This window comes from Dicentrarchus labrax, unplaced genomic scaffold (assembly GCF_905237075.1).
Source record: "Dicentrarchus labrax unplaced genomic scaffold, dlabrax2021, whole genome shotgun sequence".
Taxonomy (NCBI): domain Eukaryota; kingdom Metazoa; phylum Chordata; class Actinopteri; family Moronidae; genus Dicentrarchus; species Dicentrarchus labrax.
Genome location: NW_026136724.1, coordinates 986,303 through 1,006,159, shown reverse-complemented (window position 1 = coordinate 1,006,159; position 19,857 = coordinate 986,303). Strand labels below are relative to the sequence as shown.

Genomic DNA, 19,857 nt, shown 5'->3' with positions numbered 1-19,857 from the left:
TCACATTAAGTATAGCTATCCATCTATACACTGTAACAAATTGCTGTAAAAATACTGGATATTTTGCACAGTAGTGTACCATTTTCCATTAATACAGTTGAATACTGTAAATTTTGATGTCTTTAAGGAACAAAATATTAACGGCAAGCTCCTGTAAAATCTTCAGTATTTATTTATTTTTTACAGCAAGCTACCTATAATCTTATGGTATAATATAGTATTTTTTTTTTCTTTTTCAGTTTTTAAATCAGACTTGATCTTCGGTCCGTTTAATAGTTCATCTGAGCAAAATAAAAAATTAAATGAAATTAAAAATAGGCCTACACATCAGGGTTTTTATTTGAGATTGAGGACACAATAACAAGAAGATGAAGAATTAGTTTTCATCCGGACTCTTAAACTGACAGGACCAAACTGGATGGAGCACTTGAGGCATCACCTGCTGCTTTCCTCACCGTTCTCTTGTCAACTGCGCAGCGCACCCTCATCCATCCTGTCCCCGTGGCTTTCTTAATAAGGTAAATATAATCTTGCAAAAGTCAGCATAATGCTAATGTGATTTTGTGTTGGACTAACATTTTATTGACTGTTTTTTGCCAAAAAGATTGAGTCAAAAGTATGTGTCGCACGCTAGCATACGTTACTCTCATTTAGCAACTATGTGGACAAAAGTTTAGCTTTCTGTTGAAGCACATTACTTAAATTAGCATAAGTTGGCTTGGGCATTTGATTTGTTGTCAGATCTAATTGAGGTTGGCTACAAGGTTCTATTTAACCATTTATTGTTTTACTTTTTCAAGTAAAACGGTTTATGGGAGTTTATAGGGAGAAGCTTGTTATGCAGGTTGATGCAAAAAGGTAAAAAGTAGCTTCAAAAATGCACTAGTGTAATATACATTAGCTAAAAGTTAGTTGACAACTTGTTGATGTAGTTATTTTTTCTTGAGAGAGTATTTTAAAGATTATTTTGCTGTGAAGGCCTGTAGTGAAAACATGATAACTTGCAACATATGTGGTAAAACCTGCAGGAATACATTTGCACATGTCAGGCACATGCAAACTCATAGGTGTTCATTTTTTATTCAATTACTGTGATAGGGTTCCATATTAAATGCAAATGATCTTTACTTACCATACCTAATATCTTATATACTTTCCCTATTATTACATTTTAGGTGCCTCATTGGGATTAATCCTGAGAGGGGAAGAAAGACCAGCCAGGGGAAGGTGGTGTCAAAGAAGATGGGGAAGCTGGTCCACAAAAAGGCAACAGCGGTGAATCCCCATGTAGCCACTCTACTAAAAATTTTGATGGACTTTGAGTGGGGCTTTATTTAGCCAGTATAGTTCAGTCCATCTGTCTCAGATGTCCAGGTTCATTTTTGGACCCACCATTGTTGAGAGCCAGTTTGATATGTTTAATTGTTATTGTTAATAGAATGTGTGTAATTTAGTTAGCTTTTACTTAGTTTTGTTAGTTGCTATGCATTTGATGCAGTGACTTTAACCCAACTGTCTTTGGGTGAAGGGAGGAAGGAGGAAGGAAAAAAACTAGCAGTAAGGTTAAATGAAGTTGAATTGGCTGATAATTTGTACACTATGCTTTGCAAACTGTCAAACCAGACCTGGTCAATTTTGAGGAGGAAAATACAAAGTTTAATGAACGTAATGTTAGCCATCACTTGTCATAGTTCAAGAAAAAATTCTGACAACCAAGTAGTAATGGTGTTTTTATGGATTTTGTAGATACTGAAAATGTTCAGCTTTAATAAATGCCTAATGTTGTAAGGCCATCTCTTGTCTGAGCCATTTCTGTGACAGCTATTTTCATTTATTATTATTATTATTATTATTATTATTTCAGGGGTTTTCATTTTTAAATGTAAAACTTTGAAATCATTAGTTTATATCACTGTGAAGATCACATTCTACAGTTTTACAGTAATAAGTTGTTAATGGAGAATACTGTAGGAACTGTAAAATAATAGTATAATTGCAACCAAAGAGCTGACAGTATAATACTGTAATGTTTATTTTCCATACAGCACAGTACTGTAATATTTTTAAAGTACTAAACTGTTGTTGTAGATCACAGTAGGGACACTGTAGAATAACAGTCTCAAGCTGGCAACTGTAACTGCCAGTAGTTTACTGTAATTTAACAGGACATTTTGTTACAGTGTAGTAATCAAGTACATGTGTACCTGTTTAGACATCTATGATAATCTTTCACTAATCAGTTCAAAAATATATATTAATTGAAATCATTCATATGTACCATATGAGTCTGGACAGACATGGGTGTAAATTGTAGCTTGACTGGTTGGCAGAGTCATACAACTGTGGGATGGTATTTCTAGTTTAGTTTAAAAATATATTTTTGGGTGTGAATTTCGGGTAGTGTTCAGACCTAATTTTTTGTTCTAGTCGGGTTAAGTCGGGTTTTAAATACCAGGGTTCAAAAGGGGTTCAAAAGGGCATGTGAAGGTATGCATTCAATGTGTGCCTAGGTACACTGTATTCCCAGACCCCCCTTTTTAGTTCTGTTTTGTCACTGGCTTTTATTTCCAGATGAAACATGAACCAGCCTGGCTTAAAATTATTGTAAATCATATTGAGTTCTGCCTAGTCACAATGTGACTAACAGATAACTAAAACTGTCCTCTTGTTAATGATAGCAAGTGGAGAGACAACACTAACCTCTCCCCTCTGCTCTCTTGCAGCCACAGCAAGATGTCCAGAAAAGTTGTCCTGAGTTTGCTCAGGTAAGAGATCTTAGGATAAGGATCATATCATTGTTGTGCATGCACACATTTTTTAAAATGCAACGTGTGTATGTTCAACTTGGTTCACGCATTCACCAAAAAATAGAAATTGGCACAAACAGGCAATTGTTTAGTGTAAAACCTGTCTGGATGTCTGGCCACATGTGTTGTTTGCCCAACTTTCAGCAATCAAATTTGTGACAAAAAGGAAATCATTCACCCATTTACAGATGTGGTTCAGTTTTTTGCCCAGGGACACTTTAACATGTGGACTGCAGACTAAGACAGGGTTAAAACCACCAAACCTGCCACAACCTGGATAACTTGGTCTACCTCCTGAGCCACAGATTGTGAAAAATTCAAATGTACAAATGCCCCAAATTGCTGCAAACAATAACATAATGGCTTCTGGTAATGGAATTGAAGTGAGCAGCCACATTTCTTCATCTCTCCCCGCTCATTACATTTCTGCTTATTATTCAACTTCCCCAACCCTTACAAAGTTAACACAACTCTCTATTCTATTGGGGCGGCTGTGGTCATCCACTAATCGGAAGGTTGTTTGATCCCCGGCTCTTCTCGCTGCATGTCAAAGTATCCTTGCGCAAGACACTGAATCCCAAATTGCCATCATATATTTAATGCTTTGTGGGTCTCTTATTTTGGGGTCTCATCATTTTTTGTGATGGAATAATAACTCTTGTCATGCTTCTCACAGGCTTGGCACAGCCACATAGCTGCTGCAACAGTAACTCATAGGTAGTGTAAGCTTGTGTGAGCCACTGAGAGGCTTTTGCAAAAAAAACAGGTGAAACAAGACATCAATTAATTCTGTTGCTAATAGTGTGTAAAATGCAGTTATTTTATGTCTGGTTGATCATATAGCAGATAAGTAGCCGTTGTTTTGTGTTTTTGGTGTGAGCATCTACAGCAGAGGGAGAATGAAAGCAGAATGTTAATAAGTGAGTGAACCAAGACACAGGACCCCAACCCCTAGCATTCTTTCACACTCCAGGAATCCACCAGCTTCCCTCTGTTCGCTGGTGCGTGCAACTACCTTGGTGTGAATGCATAACTCATCACTGATTTGTGGCTGTGTGGGAACAGGGCTGAAGTACTTGGGAGGTTCTCTGAGGCCCTGAGACCTGCAAGCCATAAAAATGTCATTCAACTCTCCCACTATGATAGGCTGCTTTATCTCAGCACCACCAGCACTGGCCTGTATAAAACCTCAAACCCCTTTCACTCTAGTATGAGAATCAAAGGCATTACTTTGTTGTTTTGAGGTCAGAGTAGATTATTAGGTAGGGTCGGGGTAAGACATGCATAATGGCACATCAAAAGGGCATAGCTACAATACAAAAATATAATAACGTAGACTGCAGAATAGAGTTGGCATAGAGTATATCGGCAATCGGCTGAGCCCATCAGCAGTTGTTGTTAGGGTTAGTGTTATTTGATTTTAGTCATTTTATTTAGCAAATTTAGTCGTCCGCCTCCGAAGAATGAGATCCAAAGACAGACATTCAGTACGCACACTGAGCCACTGAGCCACTGAGCGAATGAGAGGAAAAACAGCTGTAGAACCAGTGTATTTTCACATTTAACTGTGGTGAATTATGGGTTTATTTGAATGCATAAGACTAGTTTGATGACAGGGAATACAGTTACAAGGTGACTTACAGAGGCTCCAAACAAGAGGGGAAGATGAGGACACAGCACGGACAGCCTAGGACAGGACAGACCAGCAGAGGAGAGGCATTGAGCGGGTAGAAGAGCGAGGGAGGTTGGGGCCATCAGAGAGCCAGCGACAGCGCCTAGAGCTGGCATATCTAACTCTTTTAGATGGTTACACACGAGAGACCTGGGAAAAAACATTGCTAAGAACATGAGACCCTTTGATTGGTCGCCTTAATGTGTCATATTAAGATGATATTGAACCAGGGAAAATAGAACCCTAGGATAATAGATATGCTCCCATCTGCACAATGTTCAAGAGGAAAAAAGGACTAGACATTAGAAACTGCTTTAGCAAGTAGCACTGTATTGTAATATGACTGCAGAAAAAAAGCAGCCTAGACAATTTCTAACAACCACTGATGTAGACTATGCCCATTATATATTTTAAAATAAACAAATACAAATATAGAGGTAGTAGCTTTGTGCTCTCTCTGATGTGTGTTGTTGATATGTTGATGATTTGTGTTTAAAACCTGTAAGCATTTTCTTGAACAACTCACAACATATACTGTACTGTATAGTACCTCTGACATGTGAATTAACATTGTTGTGGTCATCCTCATCTTTAAGTGAGACTGTGAGCCATTCTGGTGTGAAGTAAACATTCTATAACATAACTGAATAGAGTTAAGATTACCATCTTGTTATTATTTACAGGAAAAAGAAAGAGAAGAAGCAGAAAAAGAAGAAGGAGAAGAAGAAGAAGAGGTTGGAGAGTCCCCAGAGCAACACTAATTTCCACACCATGAAAACTCTACCTCATTCAGCTGTCAGGTCTTTCAAAGGGAAAAGATTGCTGTGACCACTTATTTTTGACTTTTGACGTTTAATTTCAATTACAGAATTTCCATCTTTGATATGGATGTTCAGTATATGTCTGCATCTTTAAATTCCTTGGATAAATTTTTTTTACAGACCACACAGAATGCAGCAACAAGGGAAACATCAAAAAGAATTTAAATTCATAAAAAAAAAAGTTTCAGATGTTCCTGCCAAAATAGACACAAATAAGGCAGATTCTAAAGACTATACCTTTGTACTGAGGTGCAAATCAAATGCACTCACAGTATCACTGTAGTACTCTTCGTCTCTTGAATGGAGAGACACAGATACATAAACTGTTTCATACACCCTGTCATTGCTGACTGATCTCACCAGATATTGATGGCAGAAAAGAGACTGGAACACCCTTGTATTGTCATACGGAAATGTAGAAAAAATGTCTGGTGTTCCAATATATTATTGTTGTTCGAAAGCAAACCAGTCACCCCAAACCACTCACCCCTCAACAAAGGCATACACACGGATCTTTCTCAGGTTGGCTTAAAGCCATTAAAAAAAAAGCTTGCTAAGGTTGTAATCATTGGCTCAGATATAACTTTAGACCATAGATTTGAGTCTCCATACATTCACATTTACAAAAAGACCATCTTCCTGTGTTTTCTCTCTCTGATAATAGTCAGCGAAGAAACAGCACCTAATGCAAAGGTTCATCATGGAATGAACCTGCAGTCTTTTGACATTCTGGGAAATATGTTTGAATTGTCAATGCAAATTAATCTCTTGTAAAGATGGCCAATATGCTGCCATAATCTTAATCAAACATTTGTTAAAGATTTTTAAGTCACAATACAATTTAATCAACTAAGAATCTTTTACATTTTATTTGTTCTCAGTTTTTAATTAGCAGAAAGCAATATATGAATAATTCAGGTAGCAGTTTCTCAATTTATCAATCATCATTTTAGGTGTAAAATGACAAACATTACCAGGGGTAGGCTATATTAGCTGTAGCTAATTTACAAGTATTATGTAAGTAACTTGCCTGAAATGAGCTGTGCCTTTCCACAGCTCATGTCTGTACTTAGCCAAAGATCGTTTGTCAGAGACACCACTCTCTAACACCACTGTATAAACAGTAGAGAGTCTTTTTGCAATTTAACGTGACAAGAGGGTGGCACTTCTCTAGTGATTGCTGTGTATTAGCTTCAGTCTATGGAATCTTCTACTTAAAATCTCATTAATTTATCCTGATATCCAAAATAATGCTGATTCATTTTCAAATTATAGCTGATCCTGGGTGTGCAAATTAATTTTGGAGTTTAGAGTAGAAATAGAGTTCCTAACTGCAGATAACAAAAACTGAATATTAGACTCAATATTTAAGCGATTGCATGTATCTCAATCTCAGTCGAAAGTATTACCTTTCCTGTGTACATTCAATTACTCCTAAATAAAATCAATCATTATGATGGTTAACCTTGATCGATTTGAAAGTGAACGACAAATAATTGATTGAAATTGATCGAAATTAGTTGTGCACATCCTTACCCTGAACTTTATGAGACTGTATTGTATCTCTTCTACCTCAAACCCTTCATCAAAGAAGCATATTATTATTTTTATTATTATTATGCCCCCAACCTGCTTTTATTTTTAAAGATACTTTTGGAAAAGGCAATCAAAATTGCAATCATTATTATCCTCTTTACTTCATTGTTAAAACAGACAAACAAAAATTATAACAAGTCTTGTCCAGCAGTGCCTCAATTATGTATTTCAAGCTTTAATTTTGATACATCTAAGGTCACAACTTGACCCAGGATGCTTGATAGACTAGAACACTGGAGCACCACATAAATGCTTTGCTCTCTCTGTTGTTGCAATACTGACACACCTCTTTTATTTTTATAGAAAATGATAGAACCTCTTTACATCTTGCCATTAGTTCACTATCAAACTGTTGCATCAGACTACTGTATACCATTTGTTCAGATTAATATTAACAAGTGCATGTAGCTTCAATTGTTCTTTGCGTATTATAGCTTTAAAATCTTGATTCCATCATTGATGTAATGCTGCAAGAAATCCACTTGGTCTGCCTTACAAAAAAAACCTCAAGAACAAAAACCACAAGAACTAACCACACATTACCTCGTGACACACTTAATACCTGGATTTAGTAGCAGCATGACAATGGATGACTCATCTCACACTGTAACTTCAGGGAGCCTTACGTTTAAGGAAACCTGATATTATGCAATCTTCTTCTAATTTCAAACTACCTCTGACTCAGCACGACCAGCTTGTGAACACTATTGCTCAGTACACACAAACTAATGCCCAGGAAGGCAGCGTGCATTCAGATATTTTATAATGTACTGTATTTTAAAGAGAGGTCATGCTGGTAGTCTTATCATGGGTTTTTGTGTCCCAACTGTTTTGTTTGATTTAGTCAGGTAAATCCTACATAATCCGAAAAGGAGAAAACGCCAGATATATGACAGGGCCATGTGCATCAACATTAAAGGAAAGTAGCCTTTTTCCTACTCACTTGTGGCCATCTTTCCTGTTGGCTAGACAGGGCTTTTACAAAGTTACAAGGAATGCACAGACACGAAATCTTAATGAAAATGGTCCATGCAGATCAAATAACGTTACAATATTTTGACTAAAATACCTTAATTGTTCAGTGCTTGACCGGAGGTCTGACTGTGTAATCCTCCTTATTGAACTAAAAAAGAGTCACAGCAGTCACTTTGGGTACAAACCTCTATGATACATTTCGGATTTATTCCTACATAAGGTGATAAGAGTTCCATGTAGAGATATTGATCCAAGGACAAAAGTTATCCAGCTTGTCCATGCTGTGATATTTGTTTATTTATTTTGAGAAAATAACAAAAAAGGTCCGCCTTTTGACACGTTACCTTGTTAGTTTAATACTTATTGGCTAAAAATGTGTGTCAAAATAAGTAATTTCATTGTAACATTCATTTCGTGTAGTGACCTATCAACACATAGCTAATTTAAATATTCAGATGAGCCATGTGTTGATTCGCCACAACATGATACCAGGCTGTCAATCTAGCTCTCAGCTACAGAGAATGTAGCATCAGCATTATGGTAATTGCGGAGAAACAGCGTATTCACTTCCGGTTTTCAAAATAAAGGTATTAAGAACAGTAAGCTATAATTCGAACCTACATTTAAAATAAAATATGTTACATTATACAAGTGTTTCATGCTACCATGATGAATAAAAAACATACTTAATATCAAGCATTTTTACTGCACCAATTTGGAGAAATTCAACAATAAAAGTCCAACAACGATGTTAGCTAACATTGTTCTCTGTAGCTGAGAGCTTGATTGACAGCCTGGTGGTAGCAACTGCATGAGCCTGTGTTGTGGCAAATCAACACATGGCTCATTTGAATATTTAAATTAGCCATGTGTTGATAAGTCACAACACCAAAATGTAACCAATGAAATTACTTATTTTGACACACATTTTTAGCCAATAAGTATTAAAGGTAATGTGTCAAAAGGCGGACCTTTTTTTTTATTTTCTCAAAAGGAGGACAAATGAGTGTCGGGCTTGAGGCTGCGCCTGTATCTCTTGAGTAGGAGATACCTTTTGTTGTTAAAAAGTTTCCTTTAATTGAAGACACACTCTAAATCATTTATCATCCAACATTTGCAATTTCCATATCCATGTCCATATGTTGTAATGCTGAAAGTAATGTCCTTTTTTTAATTTTAGCTTTGGTTGGTTCAATACAAAATATCTAGATATATTTTAAAAAACAAAATGCAGTTGTTTTTATGTAAATTGTTTAATTTTATTAGAAAACATGTAAAAAATATTATATAGAGTATGTTACCCTTTTAAGCAATATGCAAAAAAGTTTCAACACATATCCAAGTGAAGTTATTGTTATGATGCAGTCTCTAGAGTTTGTCTCCTCCAACACTCCACACACTTGGCACTGACTTCCCTGACATTTTCTTTCTTTAGAGATTCTTTGAAAAAGCCTAGGTTCAGTAGTTTTTATACTTAAAACACAAAAACAGCTAACTTATTAAATACTGTTTTTCTACTCTACCTTAATGTTAATTTGTATCTAAATATTGTAATGCAACATTTTACATTATCTGCAAACTTATTTCTGAAAAACTGATTTATTTTGTGATTTACACAACTGTTTAATAAGGATCAAATGTTTTTATGACACTACATGATGTAACAACAGATGTTTTTTGTTTTGAATAGCTAGAGTTGTTTTATTTACAATCTATATATGTTCAATACCTCAAACAGACCGATAAAAATGGACTAATCAATTCACCTACCTCCAGTCATTAAAAGGAATGACTTGGCCAGTGTACTTTGATGTATGATATGATCTATATCAGGACTGCAGAAGATCCTTACTTAAAGTATTGTATCAGATGAGTCAAGCTTACAATCTCAGTACATTTGGACTCTCACCTTCAAAGTGACCTTCAGGGTTTGATACATATATTTGGATTTTGTATATTGTATTCATGAATATGTTTTCTTGTTTTTAATTAGTGCATATCTTGATTAGCTGTTTTGTGTAGGTCACAACGTGATTTTCTTTTCTTATGATATGGCTAAACCAGATCTATAGGGAATTGCCTCTTATCTTCTTATTTTCACCTCATAACATGGCAACCTTTGAAGTTGAATTTTTAACTGGGCCAGAAGAAGAGCCTCAGAAGAGCTACATTGATCTTGTCAGCCTGCCTTTGCCAGCAACGACAGTGGCAACTTAACAGAGGCTGTAGTAAACTCTCATTAAGTAATAATCTGCACAGTGTTTTGGATCTTAAAGGTGTCTTTCAAACTGAACTAAAAATGGTTTGTGCAGTCTCTGTTTATTCATCACAGCCAGGGTAACAACTTTATGGATGTTACCTGTAACTGGTAACTAGCTAGAAACATACTAATTTCACAAGTAATTATTAAGGATAATATTTTTCCAGGCACAAGTACTGAGGTTTAGTGGCTATGGACAAATATTTGGAACACACTGCAGGAGTACACAAAAAGCAGTGAATGCAGGTGTTGACACAAATTAAATGCGGCTGTCATCTATTGCCTCTAAGCATGAATTGTTCTGTTTTTGTTGAAACATTTTCACTTGTCAAGGCATGTTTTTGACTCAGATTGCACCACACAGGGCAAATTTAGGCTTGTCTTAGGCTTGTCTGTGTTGACTCACAAAATTTGCTACACATTCAGTTTGAACACAGCTTAGTAATACCAGCAACTTACTGCTCCCACAACAATAGGCCTTTTTCATTTTAACATGTCAAAGTAGTACATAGTGGGAAAATCACAGGTCTAAATAATACAATTAATCAGGAATTCCATTTAGCTGCTTCAGTTTCAGTAATGCCCATGCTTTACCTTCTATAAGTCAAAAAGTATGCTGTGAAAAAGCCTACTATATGTGCTAATTTATTTCACAGCATGTCTGAAAAGAAGATATAGAAACAGCATTAAAGTTATCAGAAGGTATCATTTTGACAAAACAAGGATATCTGTTTCTAGTCTTTGTGCTAGGCTTAAACTGGCTAAATCTCTATTTACTGGACAAACAGAGAAAAAGCATATCTCACTATACAAACATCAGATAAGTGTATTTAAGTGTATGATGTTCTTCTGGTAATTTTAGTAACTGGTACCCCACTTTCAAAAAGTATCGCAATGGTAATTTTTTTGTCATTGTTGTGGTCTAAATATGGTTTAAAAAACTGAATTTGAATAAACATACACATACACTTCTCCACCAGCAATGACAAGTGAGTGACAGATGTCCGTTGCCTTCAATAATTAACATATCCAGACACTGTGCAGGTAATGCCATTTCTAATAATCCAAACAGAGAAACTCACAAGCTGATAGCTGATTTGACAGCTACCTAAGAAATAATGTATAAAATGTGTGCACCTATTAAGGCTGGATGATCAGTAGCTTTGAACGAATCACTCTGAAACAGATAGGCTTTATCATTTGAAGGTTCATTAAACACCACACCATTCTTCAGCCAGACAGACACCATGTAGACCTGGTGTTTACATGTGATCTATATCAATCTGGATATGCACTTCTACTCAGATTGCGATTGAACCCAGACTGTGTATCCAGATACAGATCATATGATAATACCAGGTGTACATAAAGTCTTACTGATCACTGAACTCAACAAGCTCCAAGCCCATTTTGAAGTTTCTTATTTCCTTCAGAGATGTGGACTTGAGTTTAGTTACCTCACTGATGGGCAGACTAATTGTTAAAGCCACTGTTGATGAGCTTTCAGCTCTGGGAGTCTTAATGAAGTTGATATTTTCTTTTCATGATTTCATGTTCTGTTACAATAAAATACACATTACTACCTCCAGAAAGGCCAACTTTTACCTCATTGTCAAATACTGTTTAAAATTCAGGTGTCTGAGAGCATATGGAGAACATCTTTAAAAATGTTATATATAGTTTATTTTTGTGGGGGATGCATTTTATTAGACTTTATTTTCTCTGCCTCATAGTCATCATTAGCTAAGACTGGACATGTAACCCTTGAAAAGGAATTTTCCCACCTTATGCAATGTTTTGTAGTTAGCTGTGAGAAAGTGATATATCCCAGCTCTCCATCTGCCTTGCTCCTGTATTATTTCAGATGTTTTCTACAGTATCTAATTTTTGTTGCTTTCTCTCATAGTATTACTGTCTTTGAGTTCACTACACATTTTGCTTGTTTGCTAAACAAACTCTTATGTTCACTTTTTTTCAGCACATTAAAACAGTATGCCATCCATAACATAGATGTGTGTGAGATTTTGATTTCTGTTCTAAATTCTTTTACAGTGTCTGGTGTTTTGTTGAAAACACAGATGGAATTCAAGCTACAAACAGCAATGAGTAGGTCCCGGCAATCTTATCCAAACTTAAAGGCTGGTAGAATCAACAATTCTCCTTGCATGTTACTGAATGTGATAGAAAAACTTTGAAGGACCTTGATGACTTACATTGCTTACACTTACACTGCAGAATTTATTGAGGCTCACCTGAGGAGAACAAGATCAGCAATTCAGTGCAGTTGCCATGGGATATTTAACAGAAACCTAGACCCACAAGTGTCTCAAATATGGTCATAACTTACACAGCTACATATGTGTGAAGATTACACAGATTAGACTGCACCTAGGCCATCCTAAGTCATGTTGAATGACACACAATGCATAGAAGAGACAGTCAGTCTGTTAGATTGTTCTTAACCATGGTCTTCCATAACATGTAGAATTAAGAAATGTTGGGTGCTCAGTGTTCAACCTTATCAGCTGCCCTGCATAGTCTAGTCAGCCAATCAGAGAGGAGGCCAAATTAAAGAAGAGGCACAGGCTGTGACGTGTGACCTTTAGGTTTCAATTCAATTAATTTCAACTTTATTTGTATAGAACCAATTCATAACAGAAGTTCTCTCAGGACACTTTTCAGATAGAGCTTCTTGATAAATGTGATAAGGCCTTTGAGTTTTTTTTATTTATCACATTATTATTATTATTATAGTTTGAGCTTGTTGAACAGGAGACAAAGGGACAGTCTTCATCAGAGATCTGGTAGAATAACTGCTTTCAAGTTTGGTGCAGTTATAAGGAGCAATGATAAGAGTCAGCAAAGTTTACAACTGCAGCAACAAGGTTAATTATTAATTTTAGGATTAAAAGCTAATTATGACATTTCAATTTTGTTCTCTTATCAAAAGGGTGGGTCTAGGTAATTATAAAACCTCTCAAGAAATGTTGCAGAGTAATTATGGACATGCACCATTAACTCTGTTTTATAAAATATTCACAAAAACACAACTCTAATGTAAGCCACACTGGACTACATTTCTCCGCAGTACCCTCATCTTGGTGCATCACCTGATGTCCTATTACTGTTGTGGCTTTGGATGGTTGGAGATCAAATGTTTGTCTACTTGGCAAAAGACAAGACACTCTTAGAACTGTCTAAAGAAAAATACTTTTGCTTGGTTGCATCCTTGCCCTCAGATGATATACTGGAACTTAAAAGACAATATAACTATTATTTTCAAGTATAGTGCCAGATTCATGTTACAAAATCACAATTCTGTGACTTCTGTGTGTGGACCTCTTCAGAACTATATATTGAACGAAGTTTGGCTAACAAGAAAAAATGTCTCTCTACCTTAAAAAAAGAAAAGTTGACTCAGAGAACAGAGAACCATGGTCTTCCATAACAGTTCAACAATGAATGGACAGAGAAATACGCATTTATTGCCGTTGATGTGAATCCTGTATGCTTAATCTGCAACGAGTGCCTCGCCATGTGCAAAGAGTATGATTTGAGAAGACATTTCAAGAACGCATGCTAACTTTGATGTTACTTTCCCACCTGGCTCTGCTGCTGGGAGGCAGAAGATAACGGGGTTTACATCTTGTTATGAGCAAAGACGTCGCATTTTGTTTCGGGCCTGTACGGCTCAAGAGAGAGCAACTGCGGCATCGTTACGAGTGGCATGGATATTGGGCAAAAAGAAAAAGCACAGACTCAGAGACAGTCAAGGAGTGTATGGTGGCATCCATTGAGGAGGTGGTAACAGATGAGAAAACCCAAAAATCAAGCATTCGATCAAGTAAATTCCAATTTCTGACATGTCAAATATGAGGAGAGTCAAGTCCCTTGCATCGGACGTTTTTGAGACGCTTTTGGACAAGCTGTGGAAGGCCGAGGTTATGTCTTTGGCCGTGGATGAGTCGACTGATAACAGTGATGTTGCACAGCGGTGCCTCTATGTGCAATTTTTTGATTGGGAATGTTTTCGTGAGGACCTGCTTGGATTAATTCACATGGAGGGGCACACTACCGGTGAGATTCTCTTCACCAAAATTGCTTAATTCTTTGAGGAGAACAACTTGGATGACGGATGGTGCGCCCTCAATGGCAGGGAGGGATCAGGGGCTCGCTGGGAGGATGGCAGCTGCGGCTCCGCAGGTGCGATCTCTACATTGCCTCATCCACCAAAGCTTCCTGTGTGCCAAGCTCAGTGGTGAGTTAAAAGAGACCATGGACTCTGTCATGGCAATTATAAACTTCATCCATTGTATCTCCAGTTTACAGCACTGCCTTTTCTGCAAGCTGTTGACTGACATGTCTGCTGAATATAAAGATTTGCTCATTCACAATGACATTAGATGGCTTAGCAAAGGAAACGATTTGAAACGTTTTTGTGAAATAAGAGAGGAGATTCTGGTGTCTCTCCGGTCTTCAAAATTGAAAAAAGCTGGCAAGTTTCTGTCTCTGATGGAAAATGATGAGTTTAATGCCGCTGTTTGCTTTTTGAGCGACGTTTTCCATCATTTGAACCATCTCAACATAGAGTTGCAGGGCAGAGATAAAACAGTTGCAGAACTTGTGGAGAAACTTCATTCTTTTAAAAGAAAGCTCTCACTCTTCTCTGCTGATCTTTGTCCTGGCAAGATGCTCCACTTCCCAACATTGAGGAAATCTGACCTGCAAATTACCAAGCTGATGTCAGGTTTTATAGACTCATTGAAAAATAACTTTGCCACTACGTTTGAGGATTTCAGCATCTCCAGTGAAGTGATGACCTCTGACCAGCATCTGCAACACTGCTTGCACATTGCCCTGACAACATATACACCTAACTTAACTGCTCTTGCCAAGTCAAAAAATGCCAGTTCTGTCATTTGATGGTAAATGTTGGCAAACTACATGCAAGGTAACAGGCATGTTAGACAAGCAAGAAATGAGGATTGATTTTTGAACAGTATGATGCAATTAACATGTTAATCACCTCATATTACGCACTTAATGTTTTTTTTGATGTGGTATTATTGTTGAATGCAGTTTGAAATGTTTTGCCTTGATAAAGTGCCATGCACTGTTATGTTGTTATAATTCTATTCAGAGGCATTCTGTATACATTTGATGATCTTAAATATCTGTGATATGCCTGACCTAGACTGATTGTTAAGGTGTCTGATTTATGTTCAAAATGGACAAAAGTGAGTACAGTAGTAGTCCATGTGTGGATTTATGGGACAGTCTATTTTATTTTTTTAGAAGGAAAAAAACTGTGAGTTACCAAATAGCTGCATTTCTGTTTTTAGCCAGTGGAGAAGGGGGACAGTTTGATGTTTCTGAGAATTATTTCCCTCTTTACTTGTAACACTGAAATGTATCTCTTCATTGTCAATTGAGGATAACGAGCTGTAAAGCTGTGTTGGTACAGTTATGTGCAATTAAGTGGATGTTTTCTGTTAGTTAATTGCATTTCTCTGATTGTCTGATTTTTCAATATTGTATTGCCATTTGAATGTAACAATGCCTTGGGCCTACAGTGGGTACGGAAAGTATTCAGACCCCTTTAAATTTTTCACTCTTTGTTTCATTGCAGCCATTTGCTAAAATCAAAAAAGTTCATTTTATTTCTCATTAATGTACACTCAGCACCCCATCTTGACAGAAAAAAACAGAAATGTAGAAATTTTTGCAAATGTATTAAAAAATAAAAACTGAAATATCACATGGTCATAAGTATTCAGACCCTTTGCTGTGACACTCATATTTAACTCACATGCTGTCCATTTCTTCTGATCCTCCTTGAGATGGTTCTGCTCCTTTGTTGGAGTCCAGCTGTGTTTAATTAAACTGATTGGACTTGATTAGGAAAGGCACACACCTGTCTATATAAGACCTTACAGCTCACAGTGCAGGTCAGAGCAAATGAGAATCATGAGGTTGAAGGAACTGCCCAAGGAGCTCAGAGACAGAATTGTGGCAAGGCACAGATCTGGCCAAGGTTACAAAAGAATTTCTGCAGCACTCAAGGTTCCTAAGAGCACAGTGGCCTCCATAATCCTTAAATGGAAGAAGTTTGGGACGACCAGAACTCTTCCTAGACCTGGCCGTCCAGCCAAACTGAGCAGTCGTGGGAGAAGAGCCTTGGTGAGAGAGGTAAAGAAGAACCCAAAGATCACTGTGGCTGAGCTCCAGAGATGCAGTAGGGAGATGGGAGAAAGTTCCACAAAGTCAACTATCACTGCACCAGTCGGGGCTTTATGGCAGAGTGGCCCGATGGAAGCCTCTCCTCAGTGCAAGACATATGAAAACCCGCATAGAGTTTGGCAAAAAACACATGAAGGACTCCCAGACTATGAGAAATAAGATTCTCTGGATTGAACTATAAGAACTATAAATAAGACTGAACTTTTTGGCATTAATTCTAAGCGGTATGTGTGGAGAAAACCAGGCACTGCTCATCACTTGCCCAATACAATCCCAACAGTGAAACATCGTGGTGGCAGCATCATGCTATGGTGGTGTTTTTCAGCTGCAGGGACAGGACGACTGGTTGCCCTGGAAGAAAACCTCTTCCAGAGTGCTCAGGACCTCAGACTGGGCCGAAGGTTCACCTTCCAACAAGACAATGACCCTAAGCACACAGCTAAAATAACAAAGGAGTGGCTTTGGAACAACTCTGTGACCATTCTTGACTGGCCCAGCCAGAGCCCTGACCTAAACCCAATTGAGCATCTCTGGAGAGACCTGAAAATGGCTGTCCACCAACGTTCACCATCCAACCTGATAGAACTGGAGAGGATCTGCAAGGAAGACTGGCAGAGGATCCCCAAATCCAGGTGTAAAACACTTGTAGCATCATTCCCAAGAAGACTCATGGCTGTACTAGCTCTAAAGGGTGCTTCTACTCAATACTAAGCAAAGGGTCTGAATACTTATGACCATGTGATATTTCAGTTTTTCTTTTTTAATAAATTTGCAAAAATTTCTACATTTCTGTTTTTTTTTCTGTCAAGATGGGGTGCTGAGTGTACATTAATGAGAAATAAAATGAACTTTTTTTGATTTTAGCAAATGGCTGCAATGAAACAAAGAGTGAAAATTTTTAAGGGGTCTGAATACTTTCCATATGTGTCTAAGTGCATCACAATGTGCATATGTTGTTCTGCATTTACAAAATAGAATATATTGACTATATTGATGTTGTTGTAATTTCTTTATTTGTTACCATAATTACTCATATTCTCTGGCCCCTTATTTTACCTCAGTTGCATGAACTGGCCACAATTCCAAATTAATTGAATAGCCCTGAAATAAAGGCAATAAAAAGGCCCAAAAAATAACTTTAAAAAAAAAGAAAACATGTTAAGAAGGCACCAAAATGTTGCCATAATTGCTAGGAAGATTGTTTACCCAATATGCAGTGCTGAATTTTGGTGTAATGTGACAGAGTCAAGATTTTGTTTGTTTTTTTTATTATTTTTAATGGGAGATAAATCTCACTTTGCTAATACGGGAGATTTAAACTTTAAGTTGCATGGGGGAATTAGTCTCACAATTGAGTTACTGTATGACTGGGGGAGCACAGTACTGTGGGGGAACTACTATATATTTTGAAAAGCTGCAAGTTACTGCCTGCTGCTTGTGTACTGTCATCCAGAATCTTTCTAATTTGCACTTGCAATCTGTGACATGTTTCATAGGAGTAAATTCTTTACAAGAAGATAAAAAACAACAAGTGATGGAACGTATTCCCAGTTTGTGGAAGCTTTACATTGCTGTCTCAAAAGGGTTTTACTGCGAGCAAGATACTGAACCACAAATCACTCCCGATGCTGTGTCATCGATGTATGAATGACTTAGTTTCCAGGAATGTATGTGAAAAGACAAATGTAGTATCAAGTATGTAGGAAGTATAAACTTGTATAGCGTCTTTCTACTCCAACAACTTAAGGCGCTATACAAGTACAGGTCCATTTACCATTCACGAAAGCAGCAATCTACACGGATATCTAGCAGAGGTTGTAAGTAAGCTGCACCAATCGCCAAAAAGATGGATGAATAATGTTCAACATTCCTAGGGGATCACCTGCAAAGAATAGAAGAAAATTATGGATCCAGGCAATCAAATTGGGGTAGATTTGGGTAGTCCTAAAGGCAAGAGAGTTTGTGCAGCGCCCACTTTGTGTCTGGTACGTTTCTGTTTGCTAACATGAGCTAGCTAGGTAAAGGATTAGTAAATCGGCACTATGTGTGATTCATATCAATGATAGCTACACTAATCTTGGTTTGGTGCAGTAGGTCAGTGCATGCCTACTGTTACTTACCTAATGCTAACGTTTGCTATTGTACCTTTGGATGTGGTTTTGAAGTGCTAGCGGTTGTTAATTTGTAATCTGAAAAGAAACAAGTAACTAAATCTGTCATAAAAATGTAGAGTAGTTGCCTGAGATGCAGTGGAGTAGAACAAATTTGGATCAATGTAGAAATACCTTAAAGGGGACATATTATGCAAAATACACATTTGGGTCTTTGGGTGGCCTACCAGCCCAGAAACTGTGAAAAGAATCTACTCAGTTCTTTTTTTGTGGGCTGCATATGTCAGAAGACCTGAGATCCAACGAGCTGTTCAGACTTTGCTCCCCTTCCTACATAAAAAGCTCCCTCCCTCACATCAAAGATGGCAGACTTGTTGACAGGGCCTGTCAGGGCCAGGCCAGGGTAATCGAGCAGGTCTAGGCTGTACTTTACGGTGGCTGACAAGGGCAAACGCGCCGCAAATGGCAAAATGCTTCATACACATACGCAAATCCAAAAACACACAAACACATAAAACAAATCCAACAGAAAAATGCAGCAACAGAAAAATGCTGCAATCACAGAAACGAAGCATAAGCACAAACTTACAAACCCACAAAACAAATGCCAAAGAAAAATGCTGCAAATTTCAAAAACACACAAAACCCCAAAACAACTGCCAGATAGAAACGCTGCAAATTCGCTCGACAAAACGGAAGTGCGCCAGGCCACTAGGGGGACCCGACCTGAGGGATGGACCAGTCCTGTGGGACCAGACACGAAGACAAGAAGAAGAAGAAGAAGAAGAAAGTTTGCTAAGTTTTGGGGAGGAGAGTAAAAAGGTACGTTTTCCTTTTTTTTTTTAACACTTGGCCGTAGTCTTTTATAATATTATATTATTATAAAAATATAATATAATATTATAGAAGAATATTATAATAATATTATTATAATTATAATATTATAATTATAATCTTATACTATTATAATTATATTATTATCTATTGTATGTATATCTTTATTGTATAGTCAAGTATCTACTGTACATATGCTATATATCATATCACATCTCATGTATATATATATATTACCCTAACCCTGTACATATATATATATATATATATATATATATATATATATATATATTGTGTATTTACATTACGTTATGTATGTATGCACAACTTGCACAGGCTGAATATATGACATGTTTACATTATATCAATATTAATGTATAATATCTATGTGTACACATGTATATCTGTTCAGTCATCATATTATATAAACATATTTTAAGTATTTTATTCTATTGTTGTATTTTATTCTATTATATTTTATTGTATTTAAATTAAAAAGCTGCTATGACGACCCAATTTCCCATCGGGGATTAATAAAGTC

The 19,857-nt window shown here is 37.0% G+C and overlaps 1 protein-coding gene across 18 annotated transcripts in view; it reads left to right on the top strand.

The window, feature by feature from the left end:
- Nucleotides 1–12,136, top strand: part of hmga2 (high mobility group AT-hook 2) — a 52,171-nt gene extending 40,035 nt beyond the window's left edge. For all 18 annotated transcript variants that reach the window (XR_007882530.1, XR_007882528.1, XR_007882527.1 and 15 more), the window contains 2 exons: nt 2,724–2,765; nt 5,163–12,136. Coding sequence is in view for 1 of the 18 variants with exons in the window: in XM_051392086.1 (XP_051248046.1) it covers nt 2,724–2,765; nt 5,163–5,240 (120 nt within the window). In the remaining 17 variants the exon portion in view is untranslated. The remainder of the gene's footprint in view (nt 1–2,723; nt 2,766–5,162) is intronic.
- Nucleotides 12,137–19,857: the final 7,721 nt, after the last annotated feature.